The following is a 21,969-nucleotide window of genomic DNA, read 5'->3' as shown; positions in this document are numbered from 1 at the left end:
TCTTCATTGATATGGTTTGCCTCTTTTGATCTCTGATTTACCTGTATGATAAGTTGGACCATGGAGTTCATCTTCTTCTACATATCTGGGTTAGTGATGTTGGAAAAACTAATAACACAGGGGAAAAAAATATCTGCTAATATAAACTTCACTCATAAATAAATATCAAATAAATAAACATAATTAAATAAAATATAGTCTGTAAATGATGGATCGAGGCACGCATAATGCGCTATCCTTAGAGAAGATAAGCCCCTTTCTGCACTGACAATATTAATGTGTTCCTCTCTAAAGATACAACGATCCTTCAGAAATTCTAAGGTGTAGCAATAGAATATCCCATGAACCCTTTTAGTATCCCTATAATGCTCGAAGTATATATATATATAAATTTATATATATATATATATATATATTTTGTAGTAGTAAAATAATTTTTATAATAATAATAAGAAAATATAGAGGACTTGAAAAGAGTATTTAGAGAGAAAAAGAGAGAATCATTGACTTTCTATTACTGTGTTTCTAAATGGGAAAGAAGGCTTCTATTTATAGAGTTGTAAAAAATAGCCGTTAAACTACTTAGCAAAATTTAGTTATACAATATTTGCAACAAAGTTAACATTATACAACAAACAGATATATACAATAAGATAGGACTTATAGGTTAAAAGATAGATAGGTGCTAAAAGTTGACTAAAACTCTAATCACACCTACTATTCAATAGGAAATAGGTTGACTACAGCTATGACTTTTAGTCAAAAACATCTAACATATAAAAAACACCTAAACAATATATATTTGTAAAATAAATTCTAATAATAATTTTAAAACAATTACAACATGTAAGTGATATTAGCTATTCCTAACACATTAGCAAGTGAAATTAGCTTTCATAGGTTGAGAAGATACACGTTGAGTTAAATTAATATTCTAATTGGGTTAGTAAGTGATATTAATATTCTACTTGGTCTAGTAAAGTGCATTGAATTTTAAAGATGTCTAGGCCATTCTTCTTTTAAGAAACCGACAAAAAATGCTCATCAATGACCGTAGTTTGTATTTAAATTTTTTTGATAGGAAGTAACAGGTGACTAGGTCAATTAATTCAAATTGCATCTTGTATAAAAGTGCATAAGTTGCCATACTCTATTTCTTCAATTCGAAGTACTTCTCCCCTTGACTTCTTGGGTCTAATCCTATCTCATGAAGCCTTAAAACACAATGGTATGTTACTAAATCTTCAACAGAAACTGAGTATCGGTCTGTAGCCTCCACTGCTGCAAAGTTATTTGAATACATTTGCTTCTTTTTGAGCTCGGTATTGCTTGTACTCGGCCTCCTATTACATATTGTGATAATATTGGTGCCACCTATTTAAGTTCCAATCTACTTTTCCATTCTCAAAAGAAGCATATTTTTATTGATTTTCATTTTGTTTAAGATAAGCTTCTAAGTGGTTTTCTTCGAGTATGTCATGTTACTCCTGCTAATCAGCTTGTAGATCTTCTCACCAAACCTTTGTCTCGAACTTCGTTTGAATCATTACGGTCCAAGATTCATCTTGCGGAAGCATACTAGGAAATAGATATTGATACAGATTGTTAGAATATATATATATATATATATATATTTATATTTTGTACACTTATGAATTTGATTGTTAGCTTGATTTATTGCCTTAAGTAGATTCTGTACAATTGTAAATGTACTCCTTAACGTCAATAATATACACGACTTATTTTATTCTCATACTCTTATATGTAATTCTATTTGATATAACTAAATTAATGGTTCAAATTACTTTTGGTTTATATATTTTCACCACTAGACTATAAAGTAGGTAATGGAAAATTAAAATAAGTAAATATTAATAAAAGAGTTTGTTATGAAATAATTACTATGTGAATCAAAATTTTAATTTTGAAGATGAATTTTGTGGGTATGTACAATGTGTTAACTGAGTTCTATCTCTATGTTTTAATTATTTCCTTTTTCAATATATCTAAGTAAAACTTTTTTATGATTATACCTTTAATAATATTTTAATAGATATTATTTAATAAATAAATTTGATAAATATTTTGATACTTATAGCATTAATAACTGTTATACCTTATTTTGGAGTAACTTCAATAGAGCCATAAAAAAATTTGGTACCAACTTGGATCAATTATAAATAAGAGTAAACTATATGTTGTAATAAATTATGATTTTTTTAATCCTATGTAAAGGAATATTGCCTCGACACAATAATAATTAGCTATATGTTGTGAAAATGTATTGTATCTTATATTAAAGATTGAACATAACATAAAATATTTATGTAAAGTTATTTGGGATAATAATTTACTTTTTAGAATTATTACAATATCAATATATCTTAGAGGATATAATAACTTATCAACATGAGCATCTTCTTGTTAAAGCTAACATATTTTTAACCATAACTCCATTAAATTACAATATTTTTATAATTATAAAATAATAATAAACTCTATATTGTACTAAGTTATAATTTTTTTAATCCTGTATAAAGGAATCTTGCCTCAACGTAATAATATTTAGCTATATATTATAAAAATATATTTAGTTATATATTATAAAAATATATAGTATCTTATATTCAAAATTTAACACAACATAAAATATTTATATAAAATTATTTAAAATAATAATTTATTTTTTAAAGTTGTTACAATATCAATAAATATGCTGAAATATAATATATCAACAACATGGATACTTTTTGGTTAAAGCTAATATATTTTTATAATTATTAAATTAGTTTGTTCCAATAAAATTATTAGAGCAAAATATTATTGTATATATACACAAATTCTACTGTTTGAAATGAAATTTCATTCCATCGCCAATATTCCATAATATGTTGCATAAAAAAATATATTTCTCCATCAAAATATCTTATGGTCGGCGGATTGTATATGCATATATAAATAAAAAGTACTGGAACGAACTTTTCCTTTTCTCTTTACAAAAAGCCCAAAAAAAAAAAAAAAAAATTCGCCCAGTACTCTATATGGCCCCACTTATGAAACGAATGGCAGTGAAAGTAATGCAATTGGAATTGGCACGCGTTTTCATTTTTGATATTTTGTTTCTTTCGTATTTATTTTTACGTGTGGAGATAGATGCTGCACAACTATCTAGCCACTCTCAGTACGTTGAGTTTTTTATTTTTATTTTATTGTTATTATTATTATTATTATTATTATTATTATTGTTTTTGCATAGAAAGGGAGCATACCAGTCTCCGTACTACCCAAAGAAATTAATGGCAGTTCAAGTTCCAATTCCTACCACTTTCATATTATCAGCCTTTGGAGCACCCAGGTACTATATATGGGCACCAACTTATGAAGTTAATGGCAGTGAAATAATGCAAATCGAATTGGCACGTGTTTTTTATTTTTGATATTTTTCTTTCTTTCCTTTCAATCGCTCGTGGCTTACGTGTGGAAATAGATGCTGAGCAAATAGCTAGCCACTCTCAGTACTCGGAATTTTTTTTTTTTTTTTTTTTTTTTTTTCATAAATGGAGAGCATTACCAGTCTCTTCCACTCATACTACCATAGCTACAAGCTTAATATACTTAACCCAAACAAAAAAAAAAAAAAAAAAATCTACATATCCAATTCCTATTACTTTCATATTACCGAAACAATGGTAGTTCCTTTTCTATTTTTGATATTTTTCTTTCTTTCCATTTCATCGCTCGTGGTTTACGTGTGGAGATAGGAAAAATTTTTCAGTACGCGGTGTAAACTGACTTGGAATCTTATATGACTAATTATAAAATGCCATATGTTTTATTAATTATATATCATAATAAAAACTGCTAAATCATCCAAAACATACTTCTATTCTTTTAACGCCTTTTGGTTTTTTTTTTTTTGGCCAAGGTATTTTTTTTTTTTTTTTTTCTTCTCATTAAAGCGGACATGTGTCATATATCTCAATTTCAGTATATCCATCTAGATTCATAGACGTTCATGTGGGTAAGATAGAAAAATTTGAATAATGCCCATTTGTTCATCTTCTCTGTTCATTTGGATTTACACTTATTCATTTATACATAATTTTGATGAAAGCCGTTTGTGTTTACACTACCATGGATGCCTCCATGACATCTATTTTATTTTATTTTCTATTTCTTCCTTTGGATTCTTCTCTTTCTATTTTATCTTTTAGAATATAAACAGATCCCTTAGAGTATCTCCAATGGTTATTTTTATTGAGTTTTAAAAAGTACTAATACTTATATGACATTTTCATTATTTAATAAATAATATTTTTTAATAATTTTCTTTAAATGGATTCTGTATAAAGTATCATAAAATATTTATGTGTAATTTTTTATCTTAAAACTATATTTAATAAAGGTAAACCTAATTGATGCTGATGTGTAATTGCACGTGTTTTTTATTTTTGATATTTTTCTTTCTTTCCTTTCAATCGCTCGTGGTTTACGTGTGGAAATAGATGCTGAGCAAATAGCTAGACACTCTCAGTACTCGGATTTTTTTCTATAAATGGAGAGCATTACCAGTCTCTTCCACTCATACTACCATAGCTACAAGCCTAATATACTTACAGAAAAAAGAAAAAAACAAAAAATTCTACATATCCAATTCCTATTACTTTCATATTACCGAAATAATGGTAGTTCAAGTTACATCAACCATTCCAATTCCAAATGCTGCTGCCAATGTATCCGATGTGAATCGCCGTTCTGCCAATTTTCATCCAAGCATTTGGGGTGACCATTTCCTGTCATATGCTACTTCTGACTCTATGGTATATAAAAAAAAAAAAAAAAATTATTACTTATTCATTAATGTTATTTTTTGTGCGTCTGTTTTCTTTAATACAAAAATAATGTCGAGCTTATTTTTTTTGGGGTTTCTGTAGGAAATAGAAAAAGAAATGGAAAAGGTTCGGAAGTTGAAGGAACAAGTGAAGAAGATGGTAGTGGCTCCTGTCAATAATCCTTTGGAAAAAGTCGAATTGATTAATGCTATTCAGCGCTTAGGCGTGGCTTACCATTTTGAAAGCGAAATTGAAGAAATTTTGCAGCAAATCAACACTCTTAGTTGCAACTATGGTGACAATGAAAATGATTTTGACCTTTACACTGTTGCTCTCTGCTTTCGGTTGCTTAGACAACAAGGTTATAATAGTCCCTGTGGTAAGCACTTGCATCAAGCACTTTGAAGCACTTATATCACATATCTATATATAATTGTTATAAAAATTAATAAAGAACTAATTTACAAAGTTTGGGTGGTGAATTAAGCAGATATATTCAGCAAGTTCAAGGATGTGGAAGGGAAATTTAAGGAATCGCTTGTTGATGATGTTCGAGGAATGCTAAGTTTATACGAAGCTACACACCTTAGGGTTCATGGAGAAAATATACTAGACGAAGCTCTTGCTTTTACTACCACCCATCTTGAGCGTGTAGCATCCAATTTGAGCCACCCTCTTACACATGCAGTTGCTTGTGCGTTGAATCGGCCTATCCGAAGAGGCTTACCTAGGCTAGAGGCAAGGTATTACATGTCTATCTACCCCCAAGACCCTTCACACAATGAGGTTCTTCTAACTTTCGCAAAGTTAGATTTCAACTTTCTTCAGCAAGTGCACAAGAAGGAACTAAGTGATATTGCAAGGTATTATCAGATTTGACAAAGTTGTAAGTGTATATATATATATATATATAAAGCTTCATATAGTAGGTGAGGTCGCCCAGTTTTTGTGGGCGTTTACATTCTAATACTAGTAAAACATCGTTCTGTTTCCAATAATATAACTAGTCACCCACTAAAAACTAGACTATTTTAACTAACATAGAAAAATTATATGTACATAGATATAACAAGAAATTTGAAAATGATATATATATATTTTTTTGGTTGGGATTTAGGTGGTGGAAGGAGTTGGAATTTGCAAAGAAGCTACCTTTTGCAAGAGATAGAGTAATTGAGTGTTACTTTTGGATTCTGGGGGTTTATTTTGAGCCTCAATATTACCTTGCAAGGAGAACGCTAACCAAAGTCATTGCAATGACCTCTGTTATTGACGACATCTATGATGTGTACGGCACACTTGAAGAACTAGAGGTTTTTACTGAAGCTGTGGAAAGGTTTGAATTCTCATTTTCTATGAACATAACTAATTAATACACTTAGTATATATTTGGTAAAACATGTTATTTAATATAAAATGCATTATTTTATTTTCAGATGGGACATTTGTATGATTGGTCAACTTCCAGACTACATGCAGTTTTGTTACCGGGCACTCTTGGACGTTTATAGTGAAATTGAAGAGGAAATGACCAAACTAGGAAAATCATATCGCGTTGACTATGCTAAACAAGCAGTAAGGACTTCCTGAAAAAACATGCATCTTGTTCTCTTCCCCTAAACCCAAGGGGAGAAAGAAGCATTTTCGTGAAAAAGGAGAGAAATAAGGCAAAATCATTATATTGATTTCGTTACATCAATATATAAACTATAGTTGGTCCACATTTTACAAATTGACATTTTAATTATTTAGAAAAGATAATGCTTGTCCCAAAAAAATAAGAAACCATAGTAATAATTAAAACACCAAACGACCATATAAAAACAAATCATTATAAATAAAACCATTTATAAATATGGACAAGTCTTGATGTTATAAAATAATTTTGGTTGGTGGTTTTATTTTTATTTTTTCTTTCAGATGAAATATCAAGTGAGAGCTTACTTCGAAGAGGCCAAATGGTTTCACAAGAAACACATACCGACAATGGAGGAATATATGCCTGTGGCTCTAATTACCTCGGCGTATGGAATGCTGGCAACCACTTCCTTTGTTGGCATGGGAGATGAAGTTACCAAACACTCCTTCGATTGGTTATTCAGTAAGCCTAAGATAGAAAAGGCATCATCGGTAGTTTGCAGACTCATGGACGATGTGGTATCCCACAAGGTGAAACATAGTACCTATCAAATATTTGTCCTTTTTTGTAGTATTCAAATATTTGTCCTTTTTTGTAGTATTATTTATTCATTCACAAATGAAGCTAGGCTAGCTAGGCTTATAATTGATTTTTTTTCCTTGTATATACAATATATAAATTTACAGTTTGAACAAAAGAGAGGACATGTTGCGTCAGCCGTGGAATGTTACATGAAACAGTTTGGAGCCACAGAAGACGAAGCTGTAAATGAATTTCGCAAACAGGTTAGCGATGCATGGAAAGACATAAACGAAGAATGCCTCTACCCAACTTCAGTTCCTATGCCACTCCTCGTGCGAATTCTCAATCTTGCACGTGTCATTGATGTTGTATACAAGGATGGAGATGGCTATACTCATGCTAGCATTGTGCTCAAGGAATTAGTTGCTTCTCTGCTTATCAATCCTGTATCTCTGTAATACAATAATTATAAACTATGTAAGATTAATTTATGTGAGTTCTATTCTATATTACTAGGAAAGTGGGTAGTTAATCCTTAATTAGTAGTTGAAAATGTTGAGAGCATAAATCTATCTTAATGTAAGCCATATAAAATGAATGCCAATAAAATTCTTTGGTTGCAAATCTTCTTAGTATATATTCTTAGTCTTAGTACCATATATAGCCCCATCAATTATTTGTAGATTATCCACAAAAAGATATAAAAAAAAAAAAAAGAAAAAAAGAAGAAGTATTTGTGGACCCTAAGCAGTTAAGGTCAAGGGGTTGTATATGGAGCAGTGAGGCTAGTAAACGGGTTGTCCTTGTCCAGTGGTTGTCTATTTTGGGTCGTGATTTTTATCTTCTGGCCGTCTATATTTATAATGTTCCCATCAAACGTAGAAGATCTGGATCCTTTACTAAGAAGTATATTAAATCTAGAAAGTATATTATATCATGCTGGTATTACTCCTAATTATAATGTAATTTTATGTTAAATAAATTCAAAAATATTTAATATTTTATATTTTAAGATCTATGCAGGTCATTATAAATTTGGGTTTAACAACCTTTGTAAGGTCTTTTGGGTTTTCGTATTTTGGTCTTTTTCTTTTCATTTTTTTTTAATTTGTGTGTAAATATTATTTTTAACTTTTGTCTAATAAATTTATTTGTATTAAACCAAAAATTCCAATTTTATCATAATTTTTATTTTTTAGTCTAACTTGAGGTCCAAAAATATGTAATCGAATAAGATTGTGGGACTATTTAGCTTGTTACACTTTGAATAATTGAACGCTTTTTGTAATCAAAGTGGACAAAGAAGGTGAGAAGTTTAAAGAAGGGCATGTAACAACTTGTCCCGAGAAAATACTTGGAATTTAAAATTTTCGAACGGTTTCACCAAAAGTAACCAAGTTTGATGAAGTTGGACTTTTTAAACATGATCAAAATTTGACTTCTCCTTGGAGATAAATTTTGCTTTTGACTCTTGTGTATTTGCATAGTGCTTGTTGATACGAGTTTACAGACTATTGACCGCCTGATTTTAATTTACGAATCAAAAGTTATGGTTTCGCAAAATTTCTTATGCAGTATAATTTTTACAATGCCCAAACCGATGCATTTTGTCTTGTAGTGGAATTAAAGTCTATATAAGGCCTTTTAATCAATGCCTAGGCCTTCTTATGTCTGAAAACTCTCTCAAAGACTAAAATTACTAAAATACCCTTTAGAAATCCAAAATACTATGAAAAACCCTAACCCCCCCCCCCCCCCCCCCCCACTAGAAACCACCTTAGACCGCCACCCACCACCATGGTTTGCTCCGTTCGACCCATCTCCAATCACCATTTTACTACATGCGCCACCTTGAAAGAAATCCTAGAAGATTTTTGACAACTCCACAAAATTTCACAATAACTGGACCACCAATGTGCTAGCAGTGGCCATTCAAAATCAAATGGTTTTGTTGTCATCTTGCCAGAAAAAGACCCCTTGCCCACTAGATTTGTACTACATGCACTTGCCAGGAGAAATGCCCAACTTTTGTTCTATCAAAAGCCAAATTCTGGCCATTCCAACCAGCGACGTGCTGGAAATTGCCATTGCGGGCGGTGGAGCTCTAGTCAAACTCTAGTCTAGTTATTCTCCAACGAACCCAGGACCATTGCCAACCTTACCCCACCTATTTTGACCTTTTAAATCCATGTATGGTGTTTGTTCATTTTGATACTCTCTAGTTCGGATGATACAAGCTTCACAACGGCTTTTTGGTGGTTTTTCGACCATTGGCAACATAATTCTTGCAAGATGAGTTCACCATTGCAATCCTTGTCTCATAGAATTTCTAACGATACAATATTTACAATTTTTTGACACCGTTTGGGTACTTTTCTAATTTTTGGTCAAACAGGATAAATTAGGTAACTATTAAACAAAATTGGACTATAATCAAACAATCTAGGATCAAATTCGAGTTGTAAAGTGTAATTGGAGTTTAATATGATTTATTGGATGTTTCAATTTCACTAATTAGACCCTAATTTGAAAAATCCCAATTTCTAGGTTTAGGCTTTTTAGAAAATTTTGGGAAGTTAGATTTTCAACACCGGGAATTAGGATTGTGAGGTTGTGAGAATGAGTTTGGTCTTGAGTATGTATCTACAATTTTATTTTATCGAATTATAGTGCTTAATTGAGAAATTTTGAAAATATTTTAGGCATTATGATGGAGATTGGAGGTGATTCGACTGCAGATCAGGAGTGAGCTGCATTTCAATAAGTAAATTTTATTTTCTAAAATGATTTTGTGAATTATGTGTTTGATTTTATATGACATAAATCATCTTATTATTATTATTATTTTTAGAATTATTTAAGTCATATGCTTTATTACATGCTATAAAAGAATTATTTTGAAGTAGCATATTATGGTTCATTAAAATGAATGGTTTGGCATGAACAAATTTTAGTATGGCAATACAAATATATATATATATATATATATATGATTATATTGGATATTGTTAGAATATTTTGATATGATGGTTATGGGTATTATGTAATAAATTTTTATAAATATTTTGGGTTATGAGTTGGATTCTTAGTTATGAATTATTGTATACCATTCTATGACATGGATATAGATTTGTTGGATTATGACTATGTGCCCTTATTTAACCATCTCCTACTTGAACATGTGATTTATAAGGTTGGATAGGAGATCCTAATCTATGAAGCCTCTAGAACACTGAGAGTCCATTGACAGTTTTCCCATCCCTCAGTAGTTGATGACACACTAGGATGCTAGTTATGGTAATATGACAAGTTATGATACATAGGGATATTGTTGGTAGACTAAGAATACAGTATATGCTTATATGCTTTACATATTTTTGATTACTGATATTTATAAATTATGATTTTTGAAAGTATTAATTATTTATAAGGTGATGGATATTAGCAAATTTTAATTTCCTTATTCAATGGTTTATGAAATTGCTATATATTTGGGACAATTATGGGTTTTGTGGAAGGTGTTTGTTAAACTAGAGGAACTTTTAAAGAGTGAAAATAAAGTGTTGAGAGAAATGATTTTTTTTTAAGAATAACACTTATTTTCATAATACTTTACTTATTCAATCATTGAGTTCGTCTCATAGTTTTGTATTTTAAATTGTTCTCTTTAACCTCGGTTGATCAGTTATATACATCACATTCAGGCATTTTCATTATTCTTATGTTATTCCGCTGTAGATGTATTGTTCTTTTCCTTAACTTTAATGATGTTAAATATTTTTTCTTTTATTGATTCTGATTTATATATTATATTGAGCATTTTTTATATTTTGCATTTATTCATTTGCACTTTTTATATTGCTCTAGTGGATTAACCTAATATATATGACTCTTATACTATCTTTAATTGATGATTTTGTGAGGTTTTATTGGATTTTCGATAGGATATTTGGTAGTGCTTCCTTAGACAAGACCCACTCGGGTATTCGAGAAGGATTAGGGAGCGATGCTATTAACTTGGTATTAGAGCATTAGGTTTTTTAATCCTGTAGACTTATACCTATGTGTGCATTTTTTCCTTCTGATAATTATTTTATCATCTTGACAGTATTCTTGTTTTTGATGTTGAGTTAATGGCAATGTGACACTTTAATTGCATGGCCATTTCCTTTCGATATTGTCTTATCTTTCTTGACATTTCCTTATATATTGATAAACGATTTGCTAAGTTGTAGTATTTGAGTTGCAACATCTTATTATTTTTCGATGTTCAATTTTTCTTTCCAAACATGTGAATTTGAGTTGCAACATCTTTTTATTTTTTAATGTTCAATTTTTCTTTCCAAACATGTAAATTAATCATAGTTGTATTTATTTGTTTGGATGTGATGCCTTAGTTCTCTTTTCCTTTGTATTGATTCAAAGATGCCTCTTAGTTGTGGACATGTTGGATTTAGAATTTAGCATGAGTTAGATGGAGTATCAATTAGTCTGTACATAGAGTGGACCTGAAAAGTTGTTTAGACTATCAAAAGTGCAGTTTTTGAGACTAAAAGGCATGGTGTTTTGAGTAGTGCTTGATGTTGACTTGTTAATGGTACTTCTTGGGGCATTTCAAGTCAAAGATTATTTAAAAAGGGGTTGTTATGGTTCTGGATTGTTTGATAGTTTCAGTTTTAGGCAAGGTACTATTGTCTTAGGGTTATGGAGTTTGTAAAGTTACCTTCACTCACGGTACTGGTCTACTATTAGTAGATTGCACCAGTGATTCCCATAATTTTTAATAGCATAATGATCATCGAGATTGATGACTTAGACAAAATTATCTTGTTCTATGTAGCTTTTATGGTGGATCTCACTTTGTGATTTATCATATTGGCAATGGATGCTACCATTATGGATAGCTTGGTCATTTCAAGTGGGAGTGTCCTTTTTTGGTACAAAATAATATTAAAGCTTATGGATCTAGTTTTTCTCATCAACAAGCCAGTTATACTGAGAGACAAAGTACACAGGCAAGACATGTAGATGGTATTTCTTCTGGCAGTATAGTACAATTGACACTTAAAGGCCGTAGTAGTGGTCAAAATGAACAACCATCAGATCAAGGCAGAGTTTTTCCATGACACGGTAAGACTCTCATGCTGCTCTAAATATGGTTATAGATGTATAATCACTGTTAACGATCAAAGATGGAAATAGATCCAATTCTTTTGATTCAAGGCTTTTGTATTATTTTGAAAATAAAATAGTAGTTACCAAATATGCTTCAATAGATCTCTTTACAAGAAAGTTATGCTCTGGTGAAAAATTCAACCTGATGTGTTACCTTATGAAGGGCACATAACTTTTTCTCCACAAATTATGCACACATTTTTTCTAAATGATATTTACTTCGTATTAAGTTTATTCGATACCCAGCCTTTATCTTAGACACTTGAAGATCTTCATTTAGTTTATGACTTTATAGATGAGAGGCTGGTGATCTTTTAAGTGCCACCACAATAAATAATTTTACTAGAAATCTTGTTTCAGGTTCAAATACGTTTTCATGGACTATGCTTCATAAATTGAATCATTCATGATATTAGAAGCAAAACTCATCTAGTTACATAATATTGTTGATATACGAGGAGCAACCAATGGTGATCTACTATAAGAAAGACCATGTGTGCTATCCTTAGGCCTTGTAATTGAAGAAAATATTATGAAACAATCACATAAATGAAGCATCTGCTTAGAGACCTTAGGAGCATAGATATAAGCTTAACATCCGTAGTTTTCTTGTTTCCATGGATATGAAATCTCAAGTACAGTCTAGATATGACCTACGTGTTTTTTGTAGTTTTTATGACAGACATCAATTTGGGACAAAAGGATTATTTCCATTGTGGATTGTTGGCCATTTCAGATGAGATTGTCTTTGCTTGAGGCATAACGATATTAGAGTTCTTTAAGCTAGTAGCAGATTATTGATACTAAGAGATAGGGTACGAGCAAGTCAACTAGTATTGAACTACATAGGATAAACATTCGACCATTGCAACTAGAAACAAAGATCAAGAAATACAACAAATGGGTAGGGAGCAAGCCAAATTGCAAGAGGCTCTACTAGTATTAGGCAGCATAGGACAAACATTTAGCAGCTACAACTAGAAGCAAAGATCAAGAAATACAACAAATAGGTAGAGGCAGAGTGTTTTTTATGATCGAACATGACACCCAGATAGATGCTTAAAAATGGTTGTTTTTACAGGGTGAGGACAATACACTTAGGTTTAATTCCTGCTTTTACACGAGAAGCTAATTTTGTAAGGATGTAATGTGAACTTAGTTCTTGTAGTTGATACCCTTTGGTAGCTTTTTATCTTTAAGGGTCTTATTGATTTGGAGGATACATAAAGACTATAAGAGACAAAATTGATACCTGTCAATATCGAAGGATCTAGCATTTAGTCTTTTAGTATTAGGTTGTGATATTAGTTTAGCATTTAGTATCTTGGTATTAAGTTGTGATGTTAGAATTAAGATTTAAATATCTTTGTTGTTTGAAGAATGAATTCTTAGAGTTTACCTGAAATCAAAATAAAGTGTGGTTTTTCAAGATTGATAGTTTAGATCTCCTGAAAGAGCTTCGACTTGATCTTTTAGATGTTTGTTATTGTTTATATTTTATTTTAGTAGTGGTTAGTTTCTTTTACTACTTATGGGTTGAAAATTTTAAGGATTATATTAGGTTATATGAAAGATTCGAGGTCTTTTATTAGAGTAAGCGTGAGAATTTTGTTTGGTGACTTTAGTAATATAATTCGTAAGACTATATTACTTGATGATTGAAGGATCAGAGAAATAATGAAAATTACGAATAAGAAAGGCACGAGTTAAGAGGTCGAGGAAAAAAGCAAAAGGAATGATCTCAATTTTACTTTTAGATCACTAATATTTTGGTTTAAGGAATTTAACTTAAGTCATAAATTTTCTTTTAGGTGACGGATGGATTAGCAAAGTTAGTTATAACTGGTATGAAATTTGATTTTTGTAAAAGTGATATTATTGTTTTGAGATGGCTTTGGAATTGACAACTAGAAGATAGATTCTTATGCTATTATGTTTTGGGAGTTAAAAGAGATCTCTTATTACCATTGTGTTTTTTTATGGATTGTTGTTGATCATTATAGGTTGGTTCTTGCTTTTGGACTATTTGTGAAGATATTAGAGTAAGTTGGTTCTTTCTTTTGGACTAATTATAGAGATATTAAAGTATGCTCTATATTGTCATTATGGTATGGGAGGGTTTAACTTTTGTTTTGTGAAGACTAGGGTGTTATCATCTATGGTTGGAACATGAGTGCATAGTGGTTTGCATTGTGACATTAATGTTCTCCAAGAATGAGCTTGGATAGGTTGAGTGAGATATAACACCCTGCCTTCACTAGCAGACCTATCATTCTCTACTGATATTGTTTTCAATTTAGCTACTGCACTCGATATAAGATTTTTTATTCAAAGCTTTCTAGAAGGTCACCCATTCTAGAATTGCTTTTGTCTTAGTATACTTAACTTCAGAATTCTTTCAAATCCAGAAGTTAATCGCTATGAAAAGGCCTCGGTGTTATGAGAGTAATTATCATTAAATTTGAATTATCCTATGATCTACACCTATATGATGTGTGATTGAATACCAGGTAGTCTATCAGTGCCCTGCACCCGCCCACACTAGTTGTCACTATCCACCTCTTGGTGTCCAACATCATTGTTAGCATAGTTCTGGTAAGGTACGGGCTCTGATACCATTTGTAACACTCTGTTTCCACTGGCGCACTTGTCATTCTTTATCCATATTATCCTTAATTTAGCCATTCAGTATGGGACTTTTTATTCAGAGTTTCCAAGGAGCTTACCCATCTTAAGATTGCTCTCGCCTTAGCATGCTTAACTTAGAAGTTCTTTCGAACTCTGAAGTCAACCATTCTGAAAAGGCTTCGGTGTTATAAGAGTGACTATTATTATATTTGAATCATCACCTAATCTACATCTGCACGATATAGGATTGGATATCAGGTAATCTACCAATGCCTTGCACCTATTGTAACACCCTACCTCCACTAGTATACCTATCACTCTCTACCGATATTGTCCCCAATTCAGTCACTGCACTGGGTATGAGGTTTTCTATTTAGAGCTTCCAAAGAGGCTACCCATCCTACGATTGCTCTTACTTGAGCATGCTTAACTTCAGAGTTCTTTCAAACCTTGAAGTCAATCGCTCTAAAAAAACCTCGATATTATGGGAGTAACTATTATTACATTTAAATCATCCCCTGATTTACACCTAGACGATGTGGGATTGGATACAGGTAGCCTACCAATCCCCCATACCCGCCATACTGGTCATCACAATGCACCCCCTTTGGGGTATAACGTCCTTGATAGCACACTTCTTGTTGGGTACAGGCTCTGATACCATTTGTAACACCTCATCTCCACTCGCGGATCTATCACTCTCTACTGATATTATCCTTAATTTAGCCACCGCACTTGGTATGAGATTTTTTTGTTCAGAGCTTCCTAAGAGGTCACTCATCTTAGGATTGCTCATATCTAAACACGCTTAACTTCGATGTTTTTTTGAATCCTGAAGCCAACCGCTCAGAGGCCCAGGCGTTATGAGAATAACTATTATTACATTTGAATCATTCTTTGATCTACACCCAAGCAATATGGGGTTGGATGCTAGGTAGCCTAGCAGTGCCATGCACCTATTCATACTGGTCGTCACACTCATCCACACTAATCATCATACAGATCTTGCTGACAAGCAGTTTCTGCTAGTGGAATTTTATGGTTTCTCAGAAAGTTGAGTTATGTTAGATTATGAACGATTCAACCATGCGAGATGAGCATCTTTACATGTTTCCAATAACAAGGTATGAAATTTTGAGAATGAAATTTTCATAAGGAAGGTAGGTTGTAATGACTCGTCACAAGAATATACCCAGACTTTGAAATTTTCGAGCAATTTGACCAAAGTTGACTAAGTTTGACCAAGTTGGACATGTTAAATAAGATCAAGTTTGACTTTTCCTTACAAATTGATTTCGGTTTTGACTCTTGTGTATTTGGGTAAAGCTCATTAGTACGAGTTTGCAGACTGGTTGAACTCCCAATTCTTGGTACGAGTTCACGAACTGGTTGAACTGCTGATTCTAAGTTACAGATTAAAAGTTATGGTTCCGTAAAATTTCTCACGTGGTATAGTTTTTACAATGCCTAAACCAATACATTTTGTCCTGTAGTGGATTCAAAGTCTATGTAATGCCTAGAAATCGATGTCTAAGGTTTATCATGTCTGGGAACTTTCTTTAAAAATTAAATTACCAAAATACCCCTTAAAACATAAAAAAATCCGAAAGAAACCCTAACCCCCACCAAAAACCACCTTGAACCATCACCCACCACCACAGTTTGCTTAGATTGACCCATCTTTGGGCCATATTGCTCCACATGCCATCCTGAAGAAAGCCCACAAAATTTTCGGTACCTCCACAAAATTTCACAATGATCGAACCACTAACGCAGCGGTGGTGGCCAATTGAAGTCTAGTGGCTATGTTTTTTTTCTCATTGAAAAAAGTCCCCCTTCCCATTTGATTTGAACAACATGCACAAACCAACAAAAATGCCCACCCTCTGATCTATAGATGAGCAATAATTTTGGCCATGCTGACAGACGATGCTTCAGTAATCGCCATTGTCAGTGACAAAGCTTCGACCAAACTTTGGTCCAGCCATTTTTTTGGCCAACCCAGACCTATTGCCACCCTACCCAATTATTTTGAGCCTCTTAACTCCATATCTATTTCTGTTCATTTCAATTCCTTCTGTTTCAGAAGATACAAGCTTTGCATGGGTTTTTGGTAGTTTTTTGCCACCGACAATGTTCATGGACTTTCCAGTGATATATTATTTGTAATTTTTAGACACCATTTAAGTAGTTTTCTAAATTTTAGTTAAATCGAAAAAATTGAGCTGTAATCAAACAACCTAGGATCAAATTGGAGTTATAAATGTGTAGTTGGAGTTTAATAGAATTTATTAGGTATTTCAATTTCATTAATTAGACTTTAAATCGAAAAACCCCAATTTCTAGAGTAAGGGTTTTCGAACAATTTTGGAAAACTAAGTTTTTGGCCCAGAAATTGGGATTACAAGGTTATGAGAACGAGTTTGGCCTTGAGTATGTACCCATGGTTTTATTTTATCGAAATTATGGTGCTTAATTGGGAAACTTTGAAAATAATTTAGGCATCGGAACATAAATTGGAGGCGATCCAATTGTAGCTCAGGAGTGGGCTACATTTCAATAAGTAAACTTTATTTTTTGAAATGGTTTTGTAAATTATGTGTTTGATTTTATATGATATATAAATTATATTATTATTTTTGAAATTATTTAAGTCATATGCTTTATTACATGCCATAAAAGAATTATTTTGGATTAGTATATTATTGATACGAACCTAGGACGACCTGCTCCTAAACCCGTATTATATTAGCCCGGATCTTTAATTAAGTTCAAGTTCTAATGGAATGGACCTCAACCCCTAACCAACCTGTGGTTAGAAACCTTGGTATAATGTAGACGCCACAATAGGGGATGGAAAACCTATTGATAAGTCAAGCTAAAACAACCAATTCTCTAATGGTGTTTTAGGTGTTCTCAAAGAACAAAGAGATAATTAATCTCACAAGTATTTTCTTAATCAAATCAAAGTTTAAAGTTCTATCATTAATGAAAAATAAGCCTTTAAATAGGCTTTGAAAGAAACAAAATAAACCCTAAAAACCCTAGGAAAAACCGGCCACAAAATGAAGAAGTCTACCTTGGCCGAAACTTTCCTTTTCCTAATCTAATTTGGATTAATTAATTCCTTTATTTTAAATTAGGAATTAATTAATTTACAATGAAAATAATAAAATAATAACTTTCCTAATCTTATTTGTCCAGAAAATAAATAAATAGAAACTAAAAATAATGGTAGTTTCCTAAAACAAAAAGTAGAATAAAATTAGGAAACTAAAATACTAGCTTTTTTGATCAAGTTGACTTTGATCAATCTTTGACCTCTTTGAACTTCAAATCAGCTTCTAGATGCTTTGTAGGATGCCAAATAAGCTGAATATGAAGTCCCACACGTTGCCCATGCTTGGAAAAATAAGAAAAGGCTAAAATAGTAAAATACAGTAAAGCCAGCAAGCAATACAGCAAATTCGGCCAAATTGTTGATGTTGTCCGTACAAGCCCTTTTTGATTGCATTTGAGGCTGCTTTAACTTGATTCCATGACCTCTTAGGCATATGTATTGAACCCATAAAGCATTGGAACCATTTCATGCTTCCCGGACTCCAAAAATGTACCAAAACCGTCACCCGGGTCCGTATCGGCTTCCACCACTTGGATGCTTCGAATAGGCTTTGTATCTTCAAGTATGGACAAGCTCTGTTGAGATTGATTACCCTCTGTATAAATACTCCCAGGTTGCCCTTAAATCTCTTAATTTGAGCTCTTGTGATTGGCCTAGTCTTCATCCGTGTCGAGTCAGCACCCCAGCGGGTTTTCGGTGGAGCGGGCTCGGGCGGAATCACATCAATTATGATATATTAAAATGAATGGTTTGGCATAAATAAATTATGATATATGGCTATACAAGTATACATATATATATGATTATGTTGTATATTGTGAGAATATTTTAATATAATAATTATGGGTATTATTTGATAAATTTGTTTTAGGTTATGAGTTGGATATTAGGTTGTGGATTATTATACAATTATGTGCTATGGATATGGATTTATTGGATTATGACTATGTATGCTTATTTGACCATTTCTAATTTGATCACGTGATTCATGAGGTTGGATGGGAAGTCCCAGTTGACGATGCCTTTGGGATGCCAAGGATCACATTAACAATTTTGACCCTTCTCAGTAATTGATGACATACGAGGATGCTATTTATTATTTGCGATAAGTTATGATACAAAGGGATATTATTAGTAGATAACATATATAGTATATGTTTATAAAAATTATATATTTTTTATTACCAATATTTATAAATTATAATTTGTAAAAGTATTAATTATTTATGACTTGATGCATATTATTGGATTTTAATTTCCTTATTCAATGGAATACTAAATTTGTATGTTTTTGGGATAGTTATAGATTTTGTGAAAATTGTATGTCAAAACAGAGGGAATTTCAAAATGTGAAAGTGAAGTCTTGAGAGAAATGATTTTTTTTTTAAGAAAAACACTTATTTTCATAATACTTGTTCACTCACTAAGCACGTCTCATAGTTTTGTGTTTTTAATTGCTCTCTTTGGTGTCAGTTGACTATTTATGTACATCATGTCCATGAATTTTCATTGTTCCTATGTTATTCCGTTACGAATGTATTGTTTTTTTTTTCTTAACTCTAATTATCATAAATATTCTTTATTTTTTTCACCTATTCTGATGTATACATATATCAAGCATTTTTTATATTTTACATTTAGTCATTTGTACTCTTTAAATTGCTTTGATGAATTAACCGAATATATATGTCTCGTATATTATCTTTGATTGATGATTTTGTAATAATTCTATAAAAAATATTTATGTTATTTTATCAACACCATTGGATTACATCCAATTGAAGGAGGTTTCACTGATTTTTAATAGGATATTTGATAAGGCTTCCCTATATGAGACCACTTTGTGTGTCCAGGAGGGACTAGAAACTGCTCTTGTTAGGTCATTACTTTTTTAAATGACATCTAAAAGTGTGAAAACCAAAGATTTAAATTCAATCTCAAATTATATAAGGCAATCTAAGGGTGTACTAAATTTTTTGAATCCACAAAGACAAAGAATTCCTTTCCCATATATATATATATATATATATTTTTTTTATGACTGATGGAATAGGTTTATTGAGAAAATAAGAGAAAATGAGAGTTTATGGGTAAATTAGAAAGGAGATGTGATCTTTGATCTATAATCATTTGCAATGTCACACAATTACAACAATAAATCATGTAGGCCCTATATAAAAAGTATTAGGTGTCGGCTTGTGAGTGGAACATCACAACATGTCATCTTATATAGGTGACATAAAATGTTTTTCCCTAATTCAAGCTTAACCTAAGTTTTTGGAGATCTAATAACACATGGCAACTTGGATATCAATGGCTATAATTTCCTCCATTTATTATTCCCTTTTTCATTAAATCTTTTGGCAGTGAACAAATAAAAGGCCAAGATTCACCCTTCCATTTATTTTTTTATATTTATTTTAATCCTTTTAAATCTTAAAAATAGAGTTTCAAAATAGCTAGACAATAGGTTTATCAAAAAATAATTAATATTATTCAAAATACAATACAATTTTAAGGTTGTCATTCTTAGTAAAAATAAAAAATAAAATAAAAATAGAAATAAATACTGCAAGATACAAATATAAGTTATATATATGATACGAACCTAGGACGACCTGCTCCTAAACCCGTATTATATTAGCCCGGATCTTAATTAAGTTCAAGTTCTAATGGAATTGACCTCAACCCCTAACCAACCTGTGGTTAGAAACCTTGGTATAATGTAGACGCCACAATAGGGGATGGAAAACCTATTGATAAGTCAAGCTAAAACAACCAATTCTCTAATGGTGTTTTAGGTGTTCTCAAAGAACAAAGAGATAATTAACCTCACAAGTATTTTTTTAATCAAATCAAAGTTGTATTCATATTGAAAAATAAGCCTTTAAATAGGCTTTGAAAGAAACAAAGTAAACCCTAAATACCCTAGGTAAAACAGGCCACACAATAAAGAGTTCTATGGTGGCCGAAATTCTCACTCCTTTCCTAATCTAATTTGGATTAATTAATTCCTTTATTTTGAATTAGGAATTAATTAATTTACCATGAAAATAATAAAATAATAACTTTCCTAAACTTATTTTTCCAGAAAATAAATAAATAAAAACTAAAAAGTAATGGTAATTTCCTAAAACAAAAAGTAGAATCAAATTAGGAAACTATATTAATAGCTTTTTGACTAAGTTGACTTTGACCAATCTTTGACCAAATTGAGCTCCAAATCAGCTTCCAGATGCTTTTTAGGATGCCAAATAAACTGAATATGAAGGCCCACACGTTGCCCATGCTTGGAAAAATAAGAAAAGGCTAATACAGTAAAATATAGTAAAGCCAGCAAGCAATACAGCAAATTCGGCCAAATTGTTGAAGCTGTCCGTACAAGCCCTTTTTGATTGTATTTGAGGCTGCTTTAACTTGATTCCATGACCTCTTAGGCATATGTATTGAACCCATAAAGCATTGGAACCATTTCATGCTTCCCGGACTCCAAAAATGTACCAAAACCGTCACCCGGGTCCGTATCGGCTTCCACCACTTGGATGCTTCCACCACTTGGATGCTTCGAATAGGCTTTGTATCTTCAAGTATGGACAAGCTCTGTTGAGATTGATTACCCTCTGTATAAATACTCCCAGGTTGCCCTTAAATCTCTTAATTTGAGCTCTTTTGATTGGCCTAGTCTTCATCCGTGTCGAGTTAGCACCCCAGCGGGTTATCGGTTGTGCGGCCTCGGGCGGAATCACATCAATATATATATACAAGGTTTAAAATATCCAATATTTTCTCGATATTTTTATTTTTTAAAGGAATCGAAATAAAATTTAAGTTCGATATGAAAATTGATAGAATTTCCATAATTTCCATGAAATTTCTTATGATGTTTCCTAAGTCCTGGGTTTAAAATCTAATGAGGAAATCCCTTCTCTCAATTTTTTTTTTTAAAAATCTCCTTTTCTTAATAAAAATCCATCATAATTGTAACACTTTGTCCCAAAGTAAATCGAAATTTTCTTTACCTTAAACATGATTGATCAGGCTTGACCGTTAGT

General features: G+C 31.8%; 1 protein-coding gene across 1 annotated transcript; it reads left to right on the top strand.

Annotated features, from left to right (window-relative positions):
• The first annotated feature begins 4,590 nt into the window (after positions 1–4,590).
• LOC107431236 ((-)-germacrene D synthase-like) lies at positions 4,591–7,617 on the top strand. Its single transcript, XM_048472675.2, has 7 exons — positions 4,591–4,820; positions 4,935–5,211; positions 5,323–5,695; positions 5,950–6,168; positions 6,269–6,407; positions 6,753–7,001; positions 7,158–7,617. Exons 1-7 carry the CDS (start codon positions 4,683–4,685, stop codon positions 7,449–7,451), a joined length of 1,689 nt encoding a protein of 562 aa, XP_048328632.2. The 5' UTR covers positions 4,591–4,682; the 3' UTR covers positions 7,452–7,617.
• The last annotated feature ends 14,352 nt before the right edge of the window (positions 7,618–21,969 follow it).

This window comes from Ziziphus jujuba, chromosome 1 (assembly GCF_031755915.1).
Source record: "Ziziphus jujuba cultivar Dongzao chromosome 1, ASM3175591v1".
Taxonomy (NCBI): Eukaryota; Viridiplantae; Streptophyta; class Magnoliopsida; order Rosales; family Rhamnaceae; genus Ziziphus; species Ziziphus jujuba.
The sequence above is the reverse complement of the archived record's forward strand: the minus strand, read 5'-3'. Positions and strand labels throughout refer to the sequence as shown.